Source organism: Pseudophryne corroboree, chromosome 5 (assembly GCF_028390025.1).
Source record: "Pseudophryne corroboree isolate aPseCor3 chromosome 5, aPseCor3.hap2, whole genome shotgun sequence".
Lineage (NCBI taxonomy): Eukaryota > Metazoa > Chordata > Amphibia > Anura > Myobatrachidae > Pseudophryne > Pseudophryne corroboree.
In genome coordinates this window covers 734112812-734134874 of record NC_086448.1, presented here as the reverse complement: position 1 = coordinate 734134874, position 22063 = coordinate 734112812, and the positions used below count along the sequence as shown (strand labels likewise).

The 22063-nt window shown below is 47.6% G+C and overlaps 1 protein-coding gene across 1 annotated transcript in view; it reads left to right on the top strand.

Moving 5' to 3' along the window:
* Positions 1 to 10148: 10148 nt before the first annotated feature.
* Positions 10149 to 22063, top strand: part of LOC134928385 (cytochrome P450 2D20-like) — an 84272-nt gene continuing 72357 nt past the window's right edge. Inside the window, exon 1 of the mRNA XM_063924072.1 lies at positions 10149 to 10485. Coding sequence (XP_063780142.1) covers positions 10267 to 10485 — 219 coding nt within the window. The 5' untranslated portion in view covers positions 10149 to 10266. The remainder of the gene's footprint in view (positions 10486 to 22063) is intronic.

The following is a 22063-nucleotide window of genomic DNA, read 5'->3' as shown; positions in this document are numbered from 1 at the left end:
AGGTAGAATAAAGCCAGTTTGTGCAAGGGCCTCCAAATTGCCTCTTTTTCCTGCCAGTATAAGTACGGACTGTCTGACGTGCCTACTTGGATGCGGTCACTCATATAATCCTCCACCATTCTTTCAATGGGGAGAGAATCATATGCAGTGCCAGTAGACGACATGTCCGTATCCGTAATCATTGTCAGGTCCTTCAGTCCGGACCAGATGTCAGCATCAGCAGTCGCTCCAGACTGCCCTGCATCACCGCCAGCGGGTGGGCTCGGAATTCTGAGCCTTTTCCTCGCACTCCCAGTTGCGGGAGAATGTGAAGGAGGAGATGTTGACAGGTCGCGTTCCGCTTGACTTGACAATTTTCTCACCAGCAGGTCTTTGAACCCCAGCAGACTTGTGTGTGCCGGAAAGAGAGATCCAAGGTAGGTTTTAAATCTAGGATCGAGCACGGTGGCCAAAATGTAGTGCTCTGATTTCAACAGATTGACCACCCGTGAATCCTTGTTAAGCGAATTAAGGGCTCCATCCACAAGTCCCACATGCCTAGCGGAATCGCTCCGTGTTAGCTCCTCCTTCAATGTCTCCAGCTTCTTCTGCAAAAGCCTGATGAGGGGAATGACCTGACTCAGGCTGGCAGTGTCTGAACTGACTTCACGTGTGGCAAGTTCAAAGGGCAGCAGAACCTTGCACAACGTTGAAATCATTCTCCACTGCGCTTGAGACAGGTGCATTCCACCTCCTATATCGTGCTGAATTGTATAGGCTTGAATGGCCTTTTGCTGCTCCTCCAACCTCTGAAGCATATATAGGGTTGAATTCCACCTCGTTACCACTTCTTGCTTCAGATGATGGCAGGGCAGGTTCAGGCGTTTTTGGTGTTGCTCCAGTCTTCTGTACGCCGAAAGTGTCCCGCAATTCTTCTGGCCACCGACAGCATCTCTTGCACGCCCCTGTCGTTTTTTAAAAAATTCTGCACCACCAAATTCAAGGTATGCGCAAAACATGGGACGTGCTGGAATTTGCCCAGATTTAATGCACACACAATATTGCTGGCGTTGTCCGATGCCACAAATCCACAGGAGAGTCCAATTGGGGTAAGCCATTCCGCGATGATCTTCCTCAGTTGCCGTAAGAGGTTTTCAGCTGTGTGCGTATTCTGGAAAGCGGTGATACAAAGCGTAGCCTGCCTAGGAAAGAGTTGGCGTTTGCGAGATGCTGCTACTGGTGCCGCCGCTGCTGTTCTTGCGGCGGGAGTCCATACATCTACCCAGTGGGCTGTCACAGTCATATAGTCCTGACCCTGCCCTGCTCCACTTGTCCACATGTCCGTGGTTAAGTGGACATTGGGTACAACTGCATTTTTTAGGACACTGATGAGTCTTTTTCTGACGTCCGTGTACATTCTCGGTATCGCCTGCCTAGAGAAGTGGAACCTAGATGGTATTTGGTAACGGGGGCACACTACCTCAAGAAATTGTCTAGTTCCCTGTGAACTAACGGCGGATACCGGACGCACGTCTAACACCAACATAGTTGTCAAGGCCTCAGTTATCCGCTTTGCAACAGGATGACTGCTGTGATATTTCATCTTCCTCGCAAAGGACTGTTGGACAGTCAATTGCTTGGTGGAAGTAGTAAAAGTGGGCTTACGACTTCCCCTCTGGGATGGCCATCGACTCCCAGCAGCAACAACAGCAGCGCCAGCAGCAGTAGGCATTACACGCAAGGATGCATCGGAGGAATCCTGTCACAATCCTGACTGTAGGTTTTATATTTGGTGACTTACCCCTGCCATCTGTCCTGGATCCTGTGTCTTTTCACTCACGGAGTTAAACAGCTTGTCAGTTTTCCTGAGTTCTCTGCCTGAGAGGTAATAGTTAATTAGCTCCACCTGTGGTGATCTCCTGTGTGAGGCTGAATTCAGTAATCTGAAGTTCAGGCTTCAGTGTTCTCTCGGCCTGCTAGGCCTCGCTGCACTTCACAGCCTCCTCTAGAGTAGTCACATGACAGTGACTTCACCTGACCCAGAGTTGTCCAATCCTCTGCCAGCCTGAGACTCTCTACATCACCTAATCCTGCCCACCAATCATCAGGGACCAGGAAGTATAAATCAGGAGGCTGAGTTGGAATCTGGGCCAGTTCCTCATGTCACATACAGCCTTGTGTGAGTCTTATGCTGAGCTCCCTTAAGGTAACCTTTGTACCTAAGTTCCTGTGGGAAGTCTGTTCCCTTGTTACCGTTTGGTTTACTTGTGTGTTGCCATTTGATTTCATCATTTTCCCCGAGTCTCAATGTAAAGGCACAGCTGCAATGTTTCGTCTTAAAGGCACAGTACTGAATTCCGTGTTCTCCACTGAAAACCACAGAAGTCGTGTTTCAGTTTTACTACTGTTGTAGTTGGGATCTCCAGAGCTCAGTACCTCGTGCCTCAGCATCTCCGTGCTTCCAGCACCTCGTGCCTCAGCATTTCCGTGCTTCCAGCACCTCGTGCCTCAGCATCTCCGTGCTTCAGTATTCTTCACTGATTCATCAGCGCCTTTCCAGTTCTGTCTTTCAGGAGACCTTCAGCGCCCCCACGTGCTTCCTGTCTGCCGACCTAATCCTGTATGAGGAGAGCCTAGATTCGGCCATCTCTGCCGCGGTTCCTCTTCCCAGTCATCGGAAGAATACTCGAGTCCACAACATTTCCAAACCAGGTCAGTGGTAGTATTCACATAATCCTCCAGTCGCCCGCACAGACTTCACTACACCGGGTTCACAAAAACCTCAGTCATGACAGTAGGAACTGGCCACATGGACCCGGCCGAAAGTGTTTGTCTGACGCATGACCTCCTAAGCAATATTGCAGGACGCTTGGGAGGTCTGGAGTCGACTCAGCATCGATTGGCACAGTGTCTGCAGCGGAATTCGTCCTCCAGAGATTCTATGACCTTCTGCTCTAAGACTCCTGACCAACTGCAGATTTTCTACCAGATGTTACTACAGTTACAAGAACTTTTGCCTAGTATTCTCTCTGTGATGCCTGATCTCCTCAGGAATACTACCAACGTTGTTGATCCTGTTTTGTCCCATTCAGTTAATAGAGTCTCTTCCTCTGCGCAAGGGAAAGTTTTTCATCAGAGCTATCCACGGCCCAAGCTCTCTGAAGCTGAACGTCAGCGGCGTAAGGAGCTACATCTCTGTCTTTACTGTGGAAATTCTGGTCATTTTGTTAAAGACTGTATTCTTCGCAAGCCAGGTAATAGTGACAAATCTCAGTATCATAGTGCTCATGTCTACAAGTCATCCACAGTATCCGATCCATCTGCTGCTGACGGGGGTATCAAGAAGGCTACTCTTCTGAGAGAGACTCAAATTTATGACTGGGGTCCGGTGGTTAAAAGACCTTATCCCAAGTTGGGTGTCCAGAGAAGAATGTTCAAGCCATTTACAGTCACAGAGGAGTCCGTGTCCACAGCCCCAGGAGGGGCGTCTTCAGAGCGTCCAGCCCCAGGAGGGGCGTCTTCAGAGCGTCCAGCCCCAGGAGAGGCGTTTTCAGAGCGTCCAGCCCCAGGAGGGGCGTCTTCAGAGCGTCCAGCCCCAGTGAGGGGTTCAGAGCGCCCAGCCCCAGAGAGTCTACAGAGTGCTGCCCAGCCAGAGATTCTACAGAGTGCTGCCCAGCCAGAGAGTCTACAGAGTGCTGCCCAGCCAGAGAGTCTACAGAGTGCTGCCCAGCCAGAGAGTCTACAGAGTGCTGCCCAGCCAGAGAGTCTACAGAGTGCTGCCCAGCCCCGTGAAGAGGGGGCTCTTGCCTCAGCCCAGCCCCGTGAAGAGGGGGCTCTTGCCTCAGCCCAGCCCCGTGAAGAGGGGGCTCTTGCCTCAGCCCAGCCCCGTGAAGAGGGGGCTCTTGCCTCAGCCCAGCCCCGTGAAGAGGGGGCTCTTGCCTCAGCCCAGCCCCGTGAAGTGGGGGCTCTTGCCTCAGCCCAGCCCCGTGAAGTGGGGGCTCTTGCCTCAGCCCAGCCCTGTGAAGAAAGGGCTCAGCCCGTCCCGGTTCCAGCCGGTCCAGCAATACTCCAGGCCCTGCCTGGTCAGTCCGTCCCGGTTCCAGCCGGTCCAGCAATACTCCAGGCCCTGCCTGGTCAGTCCGTCCCGGTTCCAGCCGGTCCAGCAATACTCCAGGCCCAGCCTGGTCAGTCCGTCCCGGTTCCAGCCGGTCCAGCAATACTCCAGGCTCCGCCTGGTCAGTCCGTCCCGGTTCCAGCCGGTCCATCAATATTCCAGGCTCCGCCTTGTCAGTCCGTCCCGGTTCCAGCCGGTCCAGCAATACTCCAGGCCCAGCTTGGCCAGTCCGTTCCGGTTCCAGCCGGTCCATCAATACTCCAGGCTCCGCCTGGTCAGTCCGTCCCGGTTCCAGCCGGTCCAGCAATACTCCAGGACCAGCCTGGTCCGTCTCCTTTGGCTCCAGCCAATCCAAGTATCCTCGGATCCAATCCAGTCCTACTCGTCCAGCCAAAGCTTTCTTCAGTTTCATCCTCTAAGCTTTCGTCTGATGGTTTTCCACCTATTAACTTTGATGGAGATTTATTGCAATATGCCGCTCTGGTTGAACAATTTCTCTCTCGGATGGAGTCTGATCCTTCAGGTGCAGTAACTCTTTCCAACGTTACTCGATATCTGTTCCTGGCATTCAGAGGAAGAGCTTTGGAGTGGGCCAACATGCTCTTTGAGAGTAATGATCCTGTGTTCCATGACTTACAGACTTTCAGTAACGCTGTAGTTAAAGAATTTAGTCCTAAACCTTTGGAATCTGCATCAACGAAGGTCCTAAATTCTTCTGTATGAATTTCTCAAGTTCCTCTAAGATTCAAGATGGGTGTCCGGAGTCCACCCTTGAAGAGGGGGATACTGTCACAATCCTGACTGTAGGTTTTATATTTGGTGACTTACCCCTGCCATCTGTCCTGGATCCTGTGTCTTTTCACTCACGGAGTTAAACAGCTTGTCAGTTTTCCTGAGTTCTCTGCCTGAGAGGTAATAGTTAATTAGCTCCACCTGTGGTGATCTCCTGTGTGAGGCTGAATTCAGTAATCTGAAGTTCAGGCTTCAGTGTTCTCTCGGCCTGCTAGGCCTCGCTGCACTTCACAGCCTCCTCTAGAGTAGTCACATGACAGTGACTTCACCTGACCCAGAGTTGTCCAATCCTCTGCCAGCCTGAGACTCTCTACATCACCTAATCCTGCCCACCAATCATCAGGGACCAGGAAGTATAAATCAGGAGGCTGAGTTGGAATCTGGGCCAGTTCCTCATGTCACATACAGCCTTGTGTGAGTCTTATGCTGAGCTCCCTTAAGGTAACCTTTGTACCTAAGTTCCTGTGGGAACTCTGTTCCCTTGTTACCGTTTGGTTTACTTGTGTGTTGCCATTTGATTTCATCATTTTCCCCGAGTCTCAATGTAAAGGCACAGCTGCAATGTTTCGTCTTAAAGGCACAGTACTGAATTCCGTGTTCTCCACTGAAAACCACAGAAGTCGTGTTTCAGTTTTACTACTGTTGTAGTTGGGATCTCCAGAGCTCAGTACCTCGTGCCTCAGCATCTCCGTGCTTCCAGCACCTCGTGCCTCAGCATTTCCGTGCTTCCAGCACCTCGTGCCTCAGCATCTCCGTGCTTCAGTACCTCCGTGCTTCCAGCACCTCCGTGACTCAGTACCTCAGTGCCTCATCATCTCCGTGACTCAGTACCTCCGTGCCTCAGTACCTCCGTGCCTCAGTACCTCCATGCTTCCAGCACCTCCGTGCCTCAGTACCTCCGTGCCTCAGTACCTCCATGCTTCCAGCACCTCCGTGCCTCAGTACCTCCGTGCCTCAGCATCTCCGTGCCTCAGTACCTCCGTTCTTCCAGCACCTCCGTGCCTCAGTACCTCCGTGCTTCCAGCACCTCCGTGCCTCAGTACCTCCGTGCTTCCAGCACCTCCGTGCCTCAGTACCTCCGTGCTTCCAGCACCTCCGTGCCTCAGTACCTCCGTGCTTCCAGCACCTCCGTGCCTCAGTACCTCCGTGCCTCAGCACCTCCGTGCATTAGTACCTCCGTGCCTCCACGCATCCCAGTGCCTCTACGCACCTCAGTGTCCTCAAGCACCTCAGTGTCCTCAAGCACCTCAGTGTCCTCAAGCACCTCAGTGTCTCCAAGCACCTTAGTGTCTCCAAGCACCCCGTGCCCTTTAGCACAGTTGAACCTGGTATTCTTCACTGATTCATCAGCGCCTTTCCAGTTCTGTCTTTCAGGAGACCTTCAGCGCCCCCACGTGCTTCCTGTCTGCCGACCTAATCCTGTATGAGGAGAGCCTAGATTCGGCCATCTCTGCCGCGGTTCCTCTTTCCAGTCATCGGAAGAATACTCGAGTCCACAACATTTCCAAACCAGGTCAGTGGTAGTATTCACATAATCCTCCAGTCGCCCGCACAGACTTCACTACACCGGGTTCACAAAAACCTCAGTCATGACAAATCCCAGGCAGGAGAGGACTCGTCAGAATTGCCAGTGACATGGCCTGCAGGACTATTGGCATTCCTGGGGAAGGAGGAAATTGACACTGAGGGAGTTGGTGGGGTGGTTTGCGTGAGCTTGGTTACAAGAGGAAGGGATTTACTGGTCAGTGGACTGCTTCCGCTGTCGCCCAAAGTTTTTGAACTTGTCACTGACTTATGATGAATGCGCTGCAGGTGACGTATAAGGGAGGATGTTCCGAGGTGGTTAACGTCCTTACCCCTACTTATTACAGCTTGACAAAGGCAACACATGGCTTGACAAATGTTGTCCGCATTTCTGTTGAAATACTTCCACACCGAAGAGCTGATTTTTTTGGTATTTTCACCAGGCATGTCAATGGCCATATTCCTCCCACGGACAACAGGTGTCTCCCCGGGTGCCTGACTTAAACAAACCACCTCACCATCAGAATCCTCCTGGTCAATTTCCTCCCCAGCGCCAGCAACACCCATATCCTCCTCATCCTGGTGTACTTCAACACTGACATCTTCAATCTGACTATCAGGAACTGGACTGCGGGTGCTCCTTCCAGCACTTGCAGGGGGCGTGCAAATGGTGGAAGGCGCATGCTCTTCACGTCCAGTGTTGGGAAGGTCAGGCATCGCAAACGACACAATTGGACTCTCCTTGTGGATTTGGGATTTCGAAGAACGCACAGTTCTTTGCTGTGCTTTTGCCAGCTTGAGTCGTTTCATTTTTCTAGCGAGAGGCTGAGTGCTTCCATCCTCATGTGAAGCTGAACCACTAGCCATGAACATAGGCCAGGGCCTCAGCCGTTCCTTGCCACTCCGTGTGGTAAATGGCATATTGGCAAGTTTACGCTTCTCCTCCGACAATTTTATTTTAGATTTTGGAGTCCTTTTTTTACTGATATTTGGTGTTTTGGATTTTACATGCTCTGTACTAAGACATTGGGCATCGGCCTTGGCAGACGACGTTGATGGCATTTCATCGTCTCGGCCATGACTAGTGGCAGCAGCTTCAGCACGAGGTGGAAGTGGATCTTGATCTTTCCCTATTTTTGGAACCTCAACATTTTTGTTCTCCATATTTTAATAGGCACAACTAAAAGGCACCTCAGGTAAACAATGGAGATGGATGGATACTAGTATACTTATGGATGGACGAGCGACTGCCGACACAGAGGTAGCTACAGCCGTGGACTACTGTACTGTGTCTGCTGCTAATATAGACTGGATGATAATGAGATTAAATTAATATATATATATATAATATCACTAGTACTGCAGCCGGACAGGTATATATATTTATTATGTAATGACTGATGACGGACCTGCTGGACACTGTCAGCTCAGCACCGCAGACTGCTACAGTAAGCTACTATAGTAGTATGTATCAAGAAGAAAGAAAAAAAAAACCACGGGTAGGTGGTATACAATTATGGATGGACGAGCGACTGCCGACACAGAGGTAGCTACAGCCGTGGACTACCGTACTGTGTCTGCTGCTAATATAGACTGGATGATAATGAGATTAAATTAATATATATATATATATATATAATATCACTAGTACTGCAGCCGGACAGGTATATATATTTATTATGTAATGACTGATGACGGACCTGCTGGACACTATCAGCTCAGCACCGCAGACTGCTACAGTAAGCTACTATAGTAGTATGTATCAAGAAGAAAGAAAAAAAAAAAAACCACGGGTAGGTGGTATACAATTATGGATGGACGAGCGACTGCCGACACAGAGGTAGCTACAGCCGTGGACTACCGTACTGTGTCTGCTGGTAATATAGACTGGATGATAATGAGATGAAATTAATATATATATATATATATATATATATATATATATATAATATCACTAGTACTGCAGCCGGACAGGTATATATATTTATTATGTAATGACTGATGACGGACCTGCTAGACACTGTCAGCTCAGCACCGCAGACTGCTACAGTAAGCTACTATAGTAGTATGTATCAAGAAGAAAGAAAAAAAAAACCACGGGTAGGTGGTATACAATTATGGATGGACGAGCGACTGCCGACACAGAGGTAGCTACAGCCGTGGACTACCGTACTGTGTCTGCTGCTAATATAGACTGGATGATAATGAGATGAAATTAATATATATATATATATATATATATATATATATATATATAATATCACTAGTACTGCAGCCGGACAGGTATATATATTTATTATGTAATGACTGATGACGGACCTGCTGGACACTGTCAGCTCAGCACCGCAGACTGCTACAGTAAGCTACTATAGTAGTATGTATCAAGAAGAAAGAAAAAAAAAAACCACGGGTAGGTGGTATACAATTATGGATGGACGAGCGACTGCCGACACAGAGGTAGCTACAGCCGTGGACTACCGTACTGTGTCTGCTGCTAATATAGACTGGATGATAATGAGATGAAATTAATATATATATATATATATATATATAATATCACTAGTACTGCAGCCGGACAGGTATATATATTTATTATGTAATGACTGATGACGGACCTGCTGGACACTGTCAGCTCAGCACCGCAGACTGCTACAGTAAGCTACTATAGTATGTATCAAGAAGAAAGAAAAAGAAAAAAACACGGGTAGGTGGTATATTACAATTATATATATATACAATTATATATATATATATATATATATATATTAAACTGGTGGTGATTAATTAAACTGGTGGTCAGGTCACTGGTCACACTATCAGCAACTTGCAAGTAGTACTCCTAAGCAGACAATCACAATATACTGGTGGTCAGTGTGGTCACAATGGCAGTGTGGCACTCTGGCAGCAAAAGTGTGCACTGTACGTTAAAATATGTACTCCTGCTCTCAGACTCTAACTGCTCCCCACTGTCTCCCCCACAAGTCAGATATACACAGTCACACTATCACTTCAGCAAGTAGTAGTACTCCTAATGCTCCCCAAAATTACTAAATACTGTGTCTCTCTCTACTCTAGTCTCTTCTCTATAAACGGAGAGGACGCCAGCCACGTCCTCTCCCTATCAATCTCAATGCACGTGTGAAAATGGCGGCGACGCGCGGCTCCTTATATAGAATCCGAGTCTCACGAGAATCCGACAGCGGGATGATGACGTTCGGGCGCGCTCGGGTTAACCGAGCAAGGCGGGAGGATCCGAGTCGCTCGGACCCGTGAGAAAAAAGCTGAAGTTCGGGCGGGTTCGGATTCCGAGGAACCGAACCCGCTCATCTCTAGTAAAAATCAATAGTTTTCAGCATAACTCTGGAATGCCTGGAGCAAGTTACACAGAGGCACACATGGGTAGGGGCAGAGGCACCAACGTGTAAGGGCAGAGGCATCCACGGGTACGGGCAGAGGCACACACGGGTAGGGGCAGAGGCACCCACGTGTAAGGGCAGAGGCACCCATGGGTAGGGCCAGAGGCACTCATGAGTAGGGACAGAGGCACCTACAGGTAATGATAGAGGCACACACGGGTAGGGGCACAGGCACACACGGGTAGGGGCATAGGTATATGGCAGTGACATGCGGTGGGGTGAGGCAGGTGAGGCAGAGCCTTTCCTGTCATACTAATGTTTGTGTCAGAGTTTTGACTGTATAAAGTATATGTGTCTGGCCGAGGCTGGGAGTATAAAGTAGTATTGTTTACAAGTATAGAGGAATGGAATATAGGGGAAATAAGGTCATATGGGAGGCGGTGTATCTTACATGAGTTTTATTGACATTTTAGAAGGAAAACGTGCAACATAACTGAGGGGATGTCATATTTAGACATGGATCTTCTGTCTTTTCAATTGTCCTTGCTGTCTGCCTGGAGCACTACTGTTCTAGGGCTCGCTGTCCTGGCACTAGGTCTGCTAATGCACTGGGTGAAGAACAAAAGAAGAAGTAACTACCCGCCAGAACCCTTCCCTCTACCTCTGGTTGGAAACATGTTTCTTCTGGATTTCAAAAACTTTCCTGAAAGTTTAGCAAAGGTAAATTATATTTTTATAATGCTGCAATCTGCATATATGCAAGGAGTAGCCATTTGTGGCGTGCATATACAGTCATGAGAAGGATGCATACGCAATTCACAATTTCAGTTGTCAAGCCAATTTTTGTGGTTCTAGTTAACAATTGTGGCTAAATATATTTAAATAACTTTTTGTAATGTTTTCAAAGTCTGAAGCTCACTGTCTGCGTTTTCCATTTGCAATTAATAACCATTATAACCTAACACAGGGCTATAATTAGGTTGCTGCTGACAGTGCTTAGTCCACAGCGCTTTTGGGCGCACCCGCCTCACCCATCCTGATTGGCTGCCTATTCCTCCATGTGCTTTGCTGATGGATACTCCTCATGCTCCCCTGTGCGGACTGCAAGTATCCGCCACCCAGCGCCTGCAGACCCCGAGCTCCAACTCTCAGGGGAGTAGCAGCAGCCTCTGCCCAATCAGAGGGCAGCGTCGGCGAGAGTGATGGCTGGCTACGCCAATCCCAAGCTCTCTGTTTCTCCCTGAATCACTGACATCACAGACACGGCAGTTACTACTGCCTGCTGGGTTACTCTACCTCAGTATTCCTCCTGCTTCTTCTCCCTAATATGTTCCACCCCACCTCCGTCTCCTGCAGTGTCTGAGGTGGGACTGGTGCACAGGAGCCAATCCTCAGCAGCAGCAAGAAATGCACTCAAACACACACACACACTGCTCACCAACACTATACCCAGCTCACACATACTGCTCACTGACACTACACTCTACACCAGGGGTTAAAGTGGGGGGGAACGAGGTGGAGTTCCCCCACCAGTAATGGTAGGGGAACTAGTTCCACCAACTCCATTACCTTGCACAGTAATTCCAACAGAAAAACCTGCCCCATCACATACATCAATAGATGATGCAGGCGGTGCTAGTGTTACTGATGAGCTGCAGCCACCTCCTCCTTCCTCAGGTCCTGGTGGCTCCACGGTCCTCCATTTACAGCCTAGCTCTTCTGGAACTCACACATGCTGTGTATCTTGAACAGAATTCATCCCTTTCTCAGGTCCCAGTGGCTTCCTTTTCTGGCACAGCATATGTGAAATCATGCTGTCGCCGCTGCTGAAGTGAAGAGGAGGCATGAAGAGGAGCAGACTCTGTGCATCTTGAAGACAAGATGAGAGGGATCTGGAGGCACAAGAGAATTGGGGAAGCTGCTGGAGGGATCCAGTCAGAGATGTGTATAAGGGACACTACTGTGGACATTATGTGAATAAGCGGCACTACTGGGGTCATTATGTGTAAGAAGCCTTAGTTCTGTGAGCATTCTGTATATAATCGGTTCTACTACTGTGGGCATTTTGTATATAAGGGGCACTTTTGTGGGCATTATGTGTATAAGGGGCACTACTGTGGTCATTATGTGTATGGGGCATTAAAACTGTGGGCATTATGTGTAAAGGGGCACTACTTCTGTGGGAATTGTGGATAAGGGGCACTACTGTGGGCATTATATATAAGGGGCACTACTGTGTGGCATAACATGTATAGAGGGTATCATTGTGTAGTGCATTGTGAATAAAAGGCACTACTGAGTGACATAACCTGAATAAGGGGCATTACTGTGTGGTGTAATATAAATCAGTGGCACTACATGCAGTGTAATATGAAATAAGATTGTGCTACTGTGTGGTTAATTTGAATTGGGGTACTATTATGTGTCCATGCTGCTTCTTTGTGAGATCAGTGTCCCTTTATAAAGTATGGGGAGTAGGGTACTAATTTATAGTTTGCAGGTGGGTGCCAAAAACTGGCCCTTGCTCCACTTAATGTGAGGAGGGGGGAGGGGGAGTCGGTGGTGAGGAAAATGAGCTCCACCACCTCTCCAGGACCTCTTTAAGCCCTGCTCTGTGCACACACAATCACACAAACACCCTTTCATATACTGCTCAATGACACTACACCCTGCTCTCTCTCTCTCTCTCTCTCTCTCTCACACACACACACACACACACACACACACACACACACACACACACACACACACACACTGCTTACCAACACTCAGCTCACACATACTGCTCACAGACACTACACTCTACACACATGCACACTGCTCACTAACACTACACCCTTCTCTCTCTCACACACACTGCTCATGAACACTAGACCCTGGGGGGAGGGGGGAATGAGGTGTAGGGGCTCTTCCTGCCATAATGTGTATAAGGGGATCTTCTGTGGTGTATCATAAACAAGGGGCTCTAGTGTGCACTATAGCGTGACTAATGGACATTGCTGTGAGGTGTAATGTGATTAATGGACACTATTGTGTGGTGTAATGTGAACAACGCACACTACTGTGCTGTGTAATGTGAGTAACGGACACCACTGTGCATTGTAAGGTGACTAACGGACACTACTATGTGGTGTAATGTGACTAATGTACACTACTGTGCAGTGTAATGTGATTAAAGGACACTAATGTGCGGTGTAATGTGAGTAACAGACACTACTGTGTGGTGTAATGTGAGCAGGGGCTTATCTAGGGGTCCGAGCACCCCTGGCAAAGTCAGGGGCAGCCCCCCCCCACACATAAACACATACACATATTTGAAATAAGGGAGGCGTGTCAAAAAAGGAATGTGGCCTTGTGGGGAAGGGGCATGGCCGCACAATAGTACTTCCAATTCAAATTATACCGAACAGTATCACATTACACCGCACAGTAGTGTCCATTACTCACATTACAACGCACAGTAGTGTCTCTTATTCAGTGACGTGCGGTGAGTACATTGGCTGGGGAGGCACTGGTTATGCGCGTGCCTCCGGAAAAGGGGGGCATGGCCACTCAAATGGGGGCGTATCCTTCAGTGTAGTAGGACCCCTTATACTATACTGTGCCCCTTTCACCTTATACCACACAGTATGAGCCAAAATTCACATTACAGCACACGGTATGAGCAGAAATTTACATTACAGCACATGGTATGACCCGAAATTCACATTATAGCACATGGTATGAGCCGAAATTCACATAACAGCACACGGTATCAGCCGAAATTCACATAACAGCACACGGTATGACCCGAAATTCAGATTATAGCACACGGTATGACCCGAAATTCAGATTATAGCACACGGTATCAGCCGAAATTCACATTACAGCACACGGTATCAGCCAAAATTCACATAACAGCACACGGTATGAGCCGAAATTCACATAACAGCACATGGTATCAGCCGAAATTCACATTACAGCACACGGTATGACCCGAAATTCAGATTATAGCACACGGTATGACCCGAAATTCAGATTATAGCACACGGTATCAGACGAAATTCAGATTATAGCACATGGTATGAGGTAAAATTCACATAACAACACATGGTACGTGACGAAATTCAGATTACAGCACACGGTATGAGACGAAATTCACATTACAGCACACGGTATGATACACATTTCAGGGACAGGGAGAGAGAGTGACAGCAGTGACAGAGAGAGTGACAGAAAGGACAGGGAAAGTGACAGCAGAGGACATAGGGAAGCAGGGAAACATTACCTGATATGTGCAGCGGAGGTGTGGAAGGGACTGTCGGCGGCGGTGGCGGAGGAGCCCATGGTCTGCGGGGGATGCGGCGGTACTAAGCTGTACTTTGTTGCTGCGGCGTTGATGTCCCTCTGACCACCGCCAGTTGTGGTCTGCGGTGGTCAGCTTTCAGTGGCGGTGCAGCGTGCGGCAGTGAGCGTTGGTCAGCGGTGAGCGGCGGGCGGCTGTGATATATACATATATTTTTTTTTTTTACATTTATTTTATTTATTCCTCATTGTCCCTGCAGTCCAAGTGATCTGGGGGTGAACTGCAGTCCAAGTGATCTGGCCGAGATCACTTGGACTGCAGCTCACCCCCAGATCACTTGGACTGCAGCTCACCCCCAGATCACTTGGACAGCAGCTCATCCCCTGATTATCTGAAGGTGAGCTGCAGTCCAGGTGATCTGAGGGTGAGCTGCCCAGTCACTTCCCACCCAGTACAACTGCCCCCCCGGCTCCCCACCCACCACCCACCACCACCACCACCACCAACAACAACAACAACCCCACCACCTCGCCTGTGTGGTGATGGGCCCCATTCCGGAGGGTGCAGGTGCTGCTGTGAGGAGAGCGGAGGACGATCAAGGTGTGCTGCAGTTACAGCGCTGCCCAGCGCCGCCGCGCGGTCCCCAGCCCGCTGCCTCCGTAGCGCCTGCTTCTGTAGCGCAGCTTTAACATCGGGTCCCGCCACCGCTTCACTTGCCCGTGCTACTGTCCAGACGTGATAGCGCCACAGCAGCGCCGGGTCCCGCCGCCGCTTCAGCCCACCGGTGATTGGATCAGCGGATCCAGTACTGGATCCGCTGTCCAATCACATCTGCCTCGCTGACAGGGGCGGGTTTCCCCTGTCAACGAGGCACTTGCATAAGTGCCGCTTACCCCGTTGATTTTCAATGAGCTTTTATGGCCCAGTCCTTTGCCCCGCCCCCATTTTAGCCCATTTCTATTGATGACGGGAGGCACTGCTATCAGTGCCTCCCAAACTGATTAAAAGAGCTGAAATGGGTAGCATAATATAAAGAAATAACTTATGACACAGAATATGTGTCATAAGTATCTTCTTTATATTATTCTAATCATAATGACAGGGGAGGCACTGCCTCCCCTGCCTCCCCTGACTGCACGTCCCTGCTCTTATTCACGTTACGCCACACAGTCATACCCCTATAGAAAACACAGTCTATAAAGGGCATATGGGGAATGCAAATAGAAAATGGAAATGTGGACCAGTGCTAATAAATATATTCCTAATTTTATATGTGGAATGCGGTCAAACCACATATCCATTAGTATATCTGATCCTGCCCATAGGCACACACATATACACTAATACATACATAGTCACAAACAAAACACATACATATGATATACAGTCCAGTCATACATGCAGTATATACAAATACTGTCACATACATACTGTACATAGTTACACACTTATTCACATACATAGTCACACACTAAAACACATAAATACAGTAGATACTTATACACACACAAACATACATTCATACATAGTCACACACATACATAAATTCAGTCACAGACACAAATACAGACAGACTATATAGTATCCCCCCCACCCCCCACATTACAGACAGGGTACGCTGACTGCATGTACTTTAGTAGCTCATTGTCCTCTCTCCCTCTCCTCCATGCTGTTGGGCTACCTGGCAGTGAGTGTCGTGTAGTCCCACCCTTGTGCTTCCACTCCGTCCACGGCCCTAGCCAAATGCCGGCGCCAGTACTAGTGATCAATCAGACTCAAAGTAAACTACAGCTTCTAGCAGCCCTTGGTGCCGGGAGCTCCCAGTAACAAGGGCTGCTGGGGGCTGTAGTTTATGTTGAGTCTGACTCTGATTACAAGCTAGTTGCAGTGCGCTGCTGCCGGACATTGGCGCCGGCACTAACAGACAGTCACCAAGTCTAACATTACCACTTGGTTCTACCCCCTGGCCATGGATGGCACAGCCGGATGGCGCCCCCTCCTTGCCTGGCGCCCCTGGCGAGTGCCATCCTGGCCAATAGGTAGATACACCCCTGAATGTGAGTAACGGACACTACTGGATGGTGTAATGTGAATTGGTACTATTCTGTGGCCATGCCCCTACCCAATGAAGTCACACACCCTATTTTTGCGTGTGCACTGTCCCTATTTTACATACGGGGTGGGAAGAGGCACCAATTCTCTACTGGAACAGGTAATCAAAATGACTAGTTATGGTTCTGACCTAGCTAAATTGTATAAAGGATGCAAAGTTCAAACCAACTTAAACATTGCTGAATAGGCTTGATCATGGTCTATATGACTCGCACATGGTTTCAAAATAAATAAGCAAATTAATTTTGTGCACACCTACAGAATAGGCAGCACACATATTTGCATATGCAGATTTGCTCACATATGACACTGGTGAAGTGGGATGCTGAAGGGAAGCAGTGGCCCAATGTAGCATACTTTTGTAACACCTCGGGGTTGGCGGGTATGTCTAAGTGGTTGAGAGAGGTATCATGCGTGTTGGGTGGCTATTTGGTGGACCTTTCCCCTGAAATGTTTCTCGCCACACCTTGTCCTGCAGGACTATGCACATACAGGTAGGATAGATTGATACAAAACAGGAATGAGTCAGCAATTCCAACAGGATGTCTTTATTGAGCTGCAATAAACTCTGGATTGAAGGTGATGATTGAATAATTGCCAATAAATTTGAATAATCACAAAAAGAAGAATTTGGGCATAAAAGTTGAACAAAGAGAAGACAATTGGCTACAATTCACACCACAAAGGAGTATTCAATATGCAAAAGACAATTAGTTGGAATCACAGAAGAATGGCAGGACATCATTGGAATCACAGATGAACATGTTAAATAGAATCACAATTGTTGGCATTAGGTTATTGAATTCACAGTCTATAATGTGGTGATGAGGAGAGTTATAAAAAAACACAATCGATAATAGCAAATCCTAACTTTCTAGCTTTCCCTAGCCAAGATACAGTATGACAATCTTCACAGGTATTAAACGTTGGCGCTCAGGTAGTAGTGTGCCAATGGGGGATTGGCACACAAATGAAAGGGGAAATCCTGGATGGTAACGAAGACAAATGTTCACAATTCCATGCAAAAAGAATATAGCTAGTGAAGGAATCATAGTGTTTTGCATTGGTTTAAACTAACTTTACAATGAGGGTTTTTCCAATGAAACAAAATCTGACTCTTTCCTGTTTACCGGGCTGTACTTAAACTTGCCACAAACTCAGTCTTTCAGAATGAATGTCTGCATTGTGCTTGTAACTAGTGATGAGCGGGTTCGGTTCCTCGGAATCCGAACCCCCCCGAACTTCAGCCTTTTTACACGGGTCCGAGGCAGACTCGGATCTTCCCGCCTTGCTCGGTTAACCCGAGCGCGCCCGAACGTCATCATCCCGCTGTCGGATTCTCGCGAGGCTCGGATTCTATCGCGAGACTCGGATTCTATATAAGGAGCCGCGCGTCGCCGCCATTTTCACACGTGCATTGAGATTGATAGGGAGAGGACGTGGCTGGCGTCCTCTCCGTTTAGAATAGAAATAGATAGAGAGTGAGAGTGAGACACTTGATTTACTGGAGCTTAGGAGTACTCAGAGAGTGCAGAGTTTACTAGTGACTGACCAGTGACCACCAGTGCAGTTTTATTATTATTTAATATAATCCGTTCTCTGCCTGAAAAAAAATGATACACAGTGACACAGTATACCATATCTGTGCTCAGCCTCAGTGTGCTGCATCATCTATGTATATCTGACTGTGCTGAGTGCTCACTGCTCACACAGTTTAATTGTGGGGGAGACTGGGGAGCAGTTATAGCAGGAGTACATTAACAGTGCACACTTTTGCTGCCAGAGTGCCACTGCCAGTGTGACTGACCAGTGACCACTGACCACCAGTATATTGTGATTGTCTACCTGAAAAAGTTAAACACTCGTCATGTGGTGTTTTTATTCTATAAACGCATTCTGCTGACAGTGTCCAGCAGGTCCATCATTATATAATATATACCTGTCCGGCTGCAGTAGTGATATATATATATTTTTTATATCATTATCATCCAGTCTATATTAGCAGCAGACGCAGTACGGTAGTACACGGCTGTAGCTACCTTTGTGTCGGCAGTCGCTCGTCCATCCATAATTGTATACCACCTACCTGTGGTGTTTTTTTTTTCTTTCTATCTTCTTGATACTAGTAGCTTACTTTAGGAGTCTGCAGTGCTGACAGTGTCCAGCAGGTCCGTCATTATATAATATATACCTGTCCGGCTGCAGTAGTGATATATATATATTTTTTATATCATTATCATCCAGTCTATATTAGCAGCAGACGCAGTATGGTAGTCCACGGCTGTAGCTACCTCTGTGTCGGCAGTCGCTCGTCCATCCATAATTGTATACCACCTACCTGTTGTGTTTTTTTTTTTCTATCTTCTTGATACTAGTAGCTTACTTTAGGAGTCTGCAGTGCTGACAGTGTCCAGCAGGTCCGTCATTATATAATATATACCTGTCCGGCTGCAGTAGTGATATATATATATTTTTTATATCATTATCATCCAGTCTATATTAGCAGCAGACGCAGTACGGTAGTCAACGGCTGTAGCTACCTCTGTGTCGGCAGTCGCTCGTCCATCCATAATTGTATACCACCTACCTGTGGTGTTTTTTTTTTCTATCTTCTTGATACTAGTAGCTTACTTTAGGAGTCTGCAGTGCTGACAGTGTCCAGCAGGTCCCTCATTATATAATATATACCTGTCCGGCTGCAGTAGTGATATATATATATTTTTTATATCATTATCATCCAGTCTATATTAGCAGCAGACGCAGTACGGTAGTCCACGGCTGTAGCTACCTCTGTGTCGGCAGTCGCTCGTCCATCCATAATTGTATACCACCTACCTGTTGTGTTTTTTTTTTTTCTATCTTCTTGATACTAGTAGCTTACTTTAGGAGTCTGCAGTGCTGACAGTGTCCAGCAGGTCCGTCATTATATAATATATACCTGTCCGGCTGCAGTAGTGATATATATATATTTTTTATATCATTATCATCCAGTCTATATTAGCAGCAGACGCAGTACGGTAGTCCACGGCTGTAGCTACCTCTGTGTCGGCAGTCGCTCGTCCATCCATAATTGTATACCACCTACCTGTGGTGTTTTTTTTTTTCTATCTTCTTGATACTAGTAGCTTACTTTAGGAGTCTGCAGTGCTGACAGTGTCCAGCAGGTCCGTCATTATATAATATATACCTGTCCGGCTGCAGTAGTGATATATATATATTTTTTATATCATTATCATCCAGTCTATATTAGCAGCAGACGCAGTACGGTAGTCCACGGCTGTAGCTACCTCTGTGTCGGCAGTCGCTCGTCCATCCATAATTGTATACCACCTACCTGTGGTGTGTTTTTTTTTCTATCTTCTTGATACTAGTAGCTTACTTTAGGAGTCTGCAGTGCTGACAGTGTCCAGCAGGTCCGTCATTATATAATATATACCTGTCCGGCTGCAGTAGTGATATATATATTTTTTTTATATCATTATCATCCAGTCTATATTAGCAGCAGACGCAGTACGGTAGTCCACGGCTGTAGCTACCTCTGTGTCGGCAGTCGCTCGTCCATCCATAATTGTATACCACCTACCTGTTGTGTTTTTTTTTTCTCTATCTTCTTGATACTAGTAGCTTACGTTAGGAGTCTGCAGTGCTGACAGTGTCCAGCAGGTCCGTCATTATATAATATATACCTGTCCGGCTGCAGTAGTGATATATATATATTTTTTATATCATTATCATCCAGTCTATATTAGCAGCAGACGCAGTACGGTAGTCCACAGCTGTAGCTACCTCTGTGTCGGCAGTCGCTCGTCCATCCATAATTGTATACCACCTACCTGTGGTGTTTTTTTTTCTTTCTATCTTCTTGATACTAGTAGCTTACTTTAGGAGTCTGCAGTGCTGACAGTGTCCAGCAGGTCCGTCATTATATAATATATACCTGTCCGGCTGCAGTAGTGATATATATATATTTTTTATATCATTATCATCCAGTCTATATTAGCAGCAGACGCAGTACGGTAGTCCACGGCTGTAGCTACCTCTGTGTCGGCAGTCGCTCGTCCATCCATAATTGTATACCACCTACCTGTTGTGTTTTTTTTTTTTTATATCTTCTTGATACTAGTAGCTTACTTTAGGAGTCTGCAGTGCTGACAGTGTCCAGCAGGTCCGTCATTATATAATATATACCTGTCCGGCTGCAGTAGTGATATATATATATTTTTTATATCATTATCATCCAGTCTATATTAGCAGCAGACGCAGTACGGTAGTCCACAGCTGTAGCTACCTCTGTGTCGGCAGTCGCTCGTCCATCCATAAGTATACTAGTATCCATCCATCTCCATTGTTTACCTGAGGTGCCTTTTAGTTGTGCCTATTAAAATATGGAGAACAAAAATGTTGAGGTTCCAAAAATAGGGAAAGATCAAGATCGACTTCCACCTCGTGCTGAAGCTGCTGCCACTAGTCATGGCCGAGACGATGAAATGCCATCAAAGTCGTCTGCCAAGGCCGATGCCCAATGTCATAGTACAAAGCATGTAAAATCTAAAACACCAAATATCAGTAAAAAAAGGACTCAAAAATCTAAAATAAAATTGTCGGAGGAGAAGCGTAAACTTGCCAATATGCCATTTACCACACGGAGTGGCAAGGAACGGCTGAGGCCCTGGCCTATGTTCATGGCTAGTGGTTCAGCTTCACATGAGGATGGAAGCACTCAGCCTCTCGCTAGAAAAATGAAAAGACTCAAGCTGGCAAAAGCACAGCAAAGAACTGTGCGTTCTTCGAAATCCCAAATCCACAAGGAGAGTCCAATTGTGTCGTTTGCGATGCCTGACCTTCCCAACACTGGATGTGAAGAGCATGCGCCTTCCACCATTTGCACGCCCCCTGCAAGTGCTGGAAGGAGCACCCGCAGTCCAGTTCCTGATAGTCAGATTGAAGATGTCAGTGTTGAAGTACACCAGGATGAGGAGGATATGGGTGTTGCTGGCGCTGGGGAGGAAATTGACCAGGAGGATTCTGATGGTGAGGTGGTTTGTTTAAGTCAGGCACCCGGGGAGACACCTGTTGTCTGTGGGAGGAATAGGGCCATTGACATGCCTGGTGAAAATACCAAAAAAATCAGCTCTTCGATGTGGAAGTATTTCAACAGAAATGCGGACAACATTTGTCAAGCCGTGTGTTGCCTTTGTCAAGCTGTAATAAGTAGGGGTAAGGACGTTAACCACCTCTGAACATCCTCCCTTATACGTCACCTGCAGCGCATTCATCATAAGTCAGTGACAAGTTCAAAAACTTTGGGCGACAGCGGAAGCAGTCCACTGACCAGTAAATCCCTTCCTCTTGTAACCAAGCTCACGCAAACCACCCCACCAACTCCCTCAGTGTCAATTTCCTCCTTCCCCAGGAATGCCAATAGTCCTGCAGGCCATGTCACTGGCAATTCTGACGAGTCCTCTCCTGCCTGGGATTCCTCCGATGCATCCTTGCGTGTAACGCCTACTGCTGCTGGCGCTGCTGTTGTTGCTGCTGGGAGTCGATGGTCATCCCAGAGGGGAAATCGTAAGACCACTTTTACTACTTCCACCAAGCAATTGACTGTCCAACAGTCCTTTGCGAGGAAGATGAAATATCACAGCAGTCATCCTGCTGCAAAGCGGATAACTGAGGCCTTGGCATCCTGGGCGGTGAGAAACGTGGTTCCGGTATCCATCATTACTGCAGAGCCAACTAGAGACTTGTTGGAGGTACTGTGTCCCCGGTACCAAATACCATCTAGGTTCCATTTCTCTAGGCAGGCGATACCGAAAATGTACACAGACCTCAGAAAAAGACTCACCAGTGTCCTAAAAAATGCAGTTGTACCCAATGTCCACTTAACCACGGACATGTGGA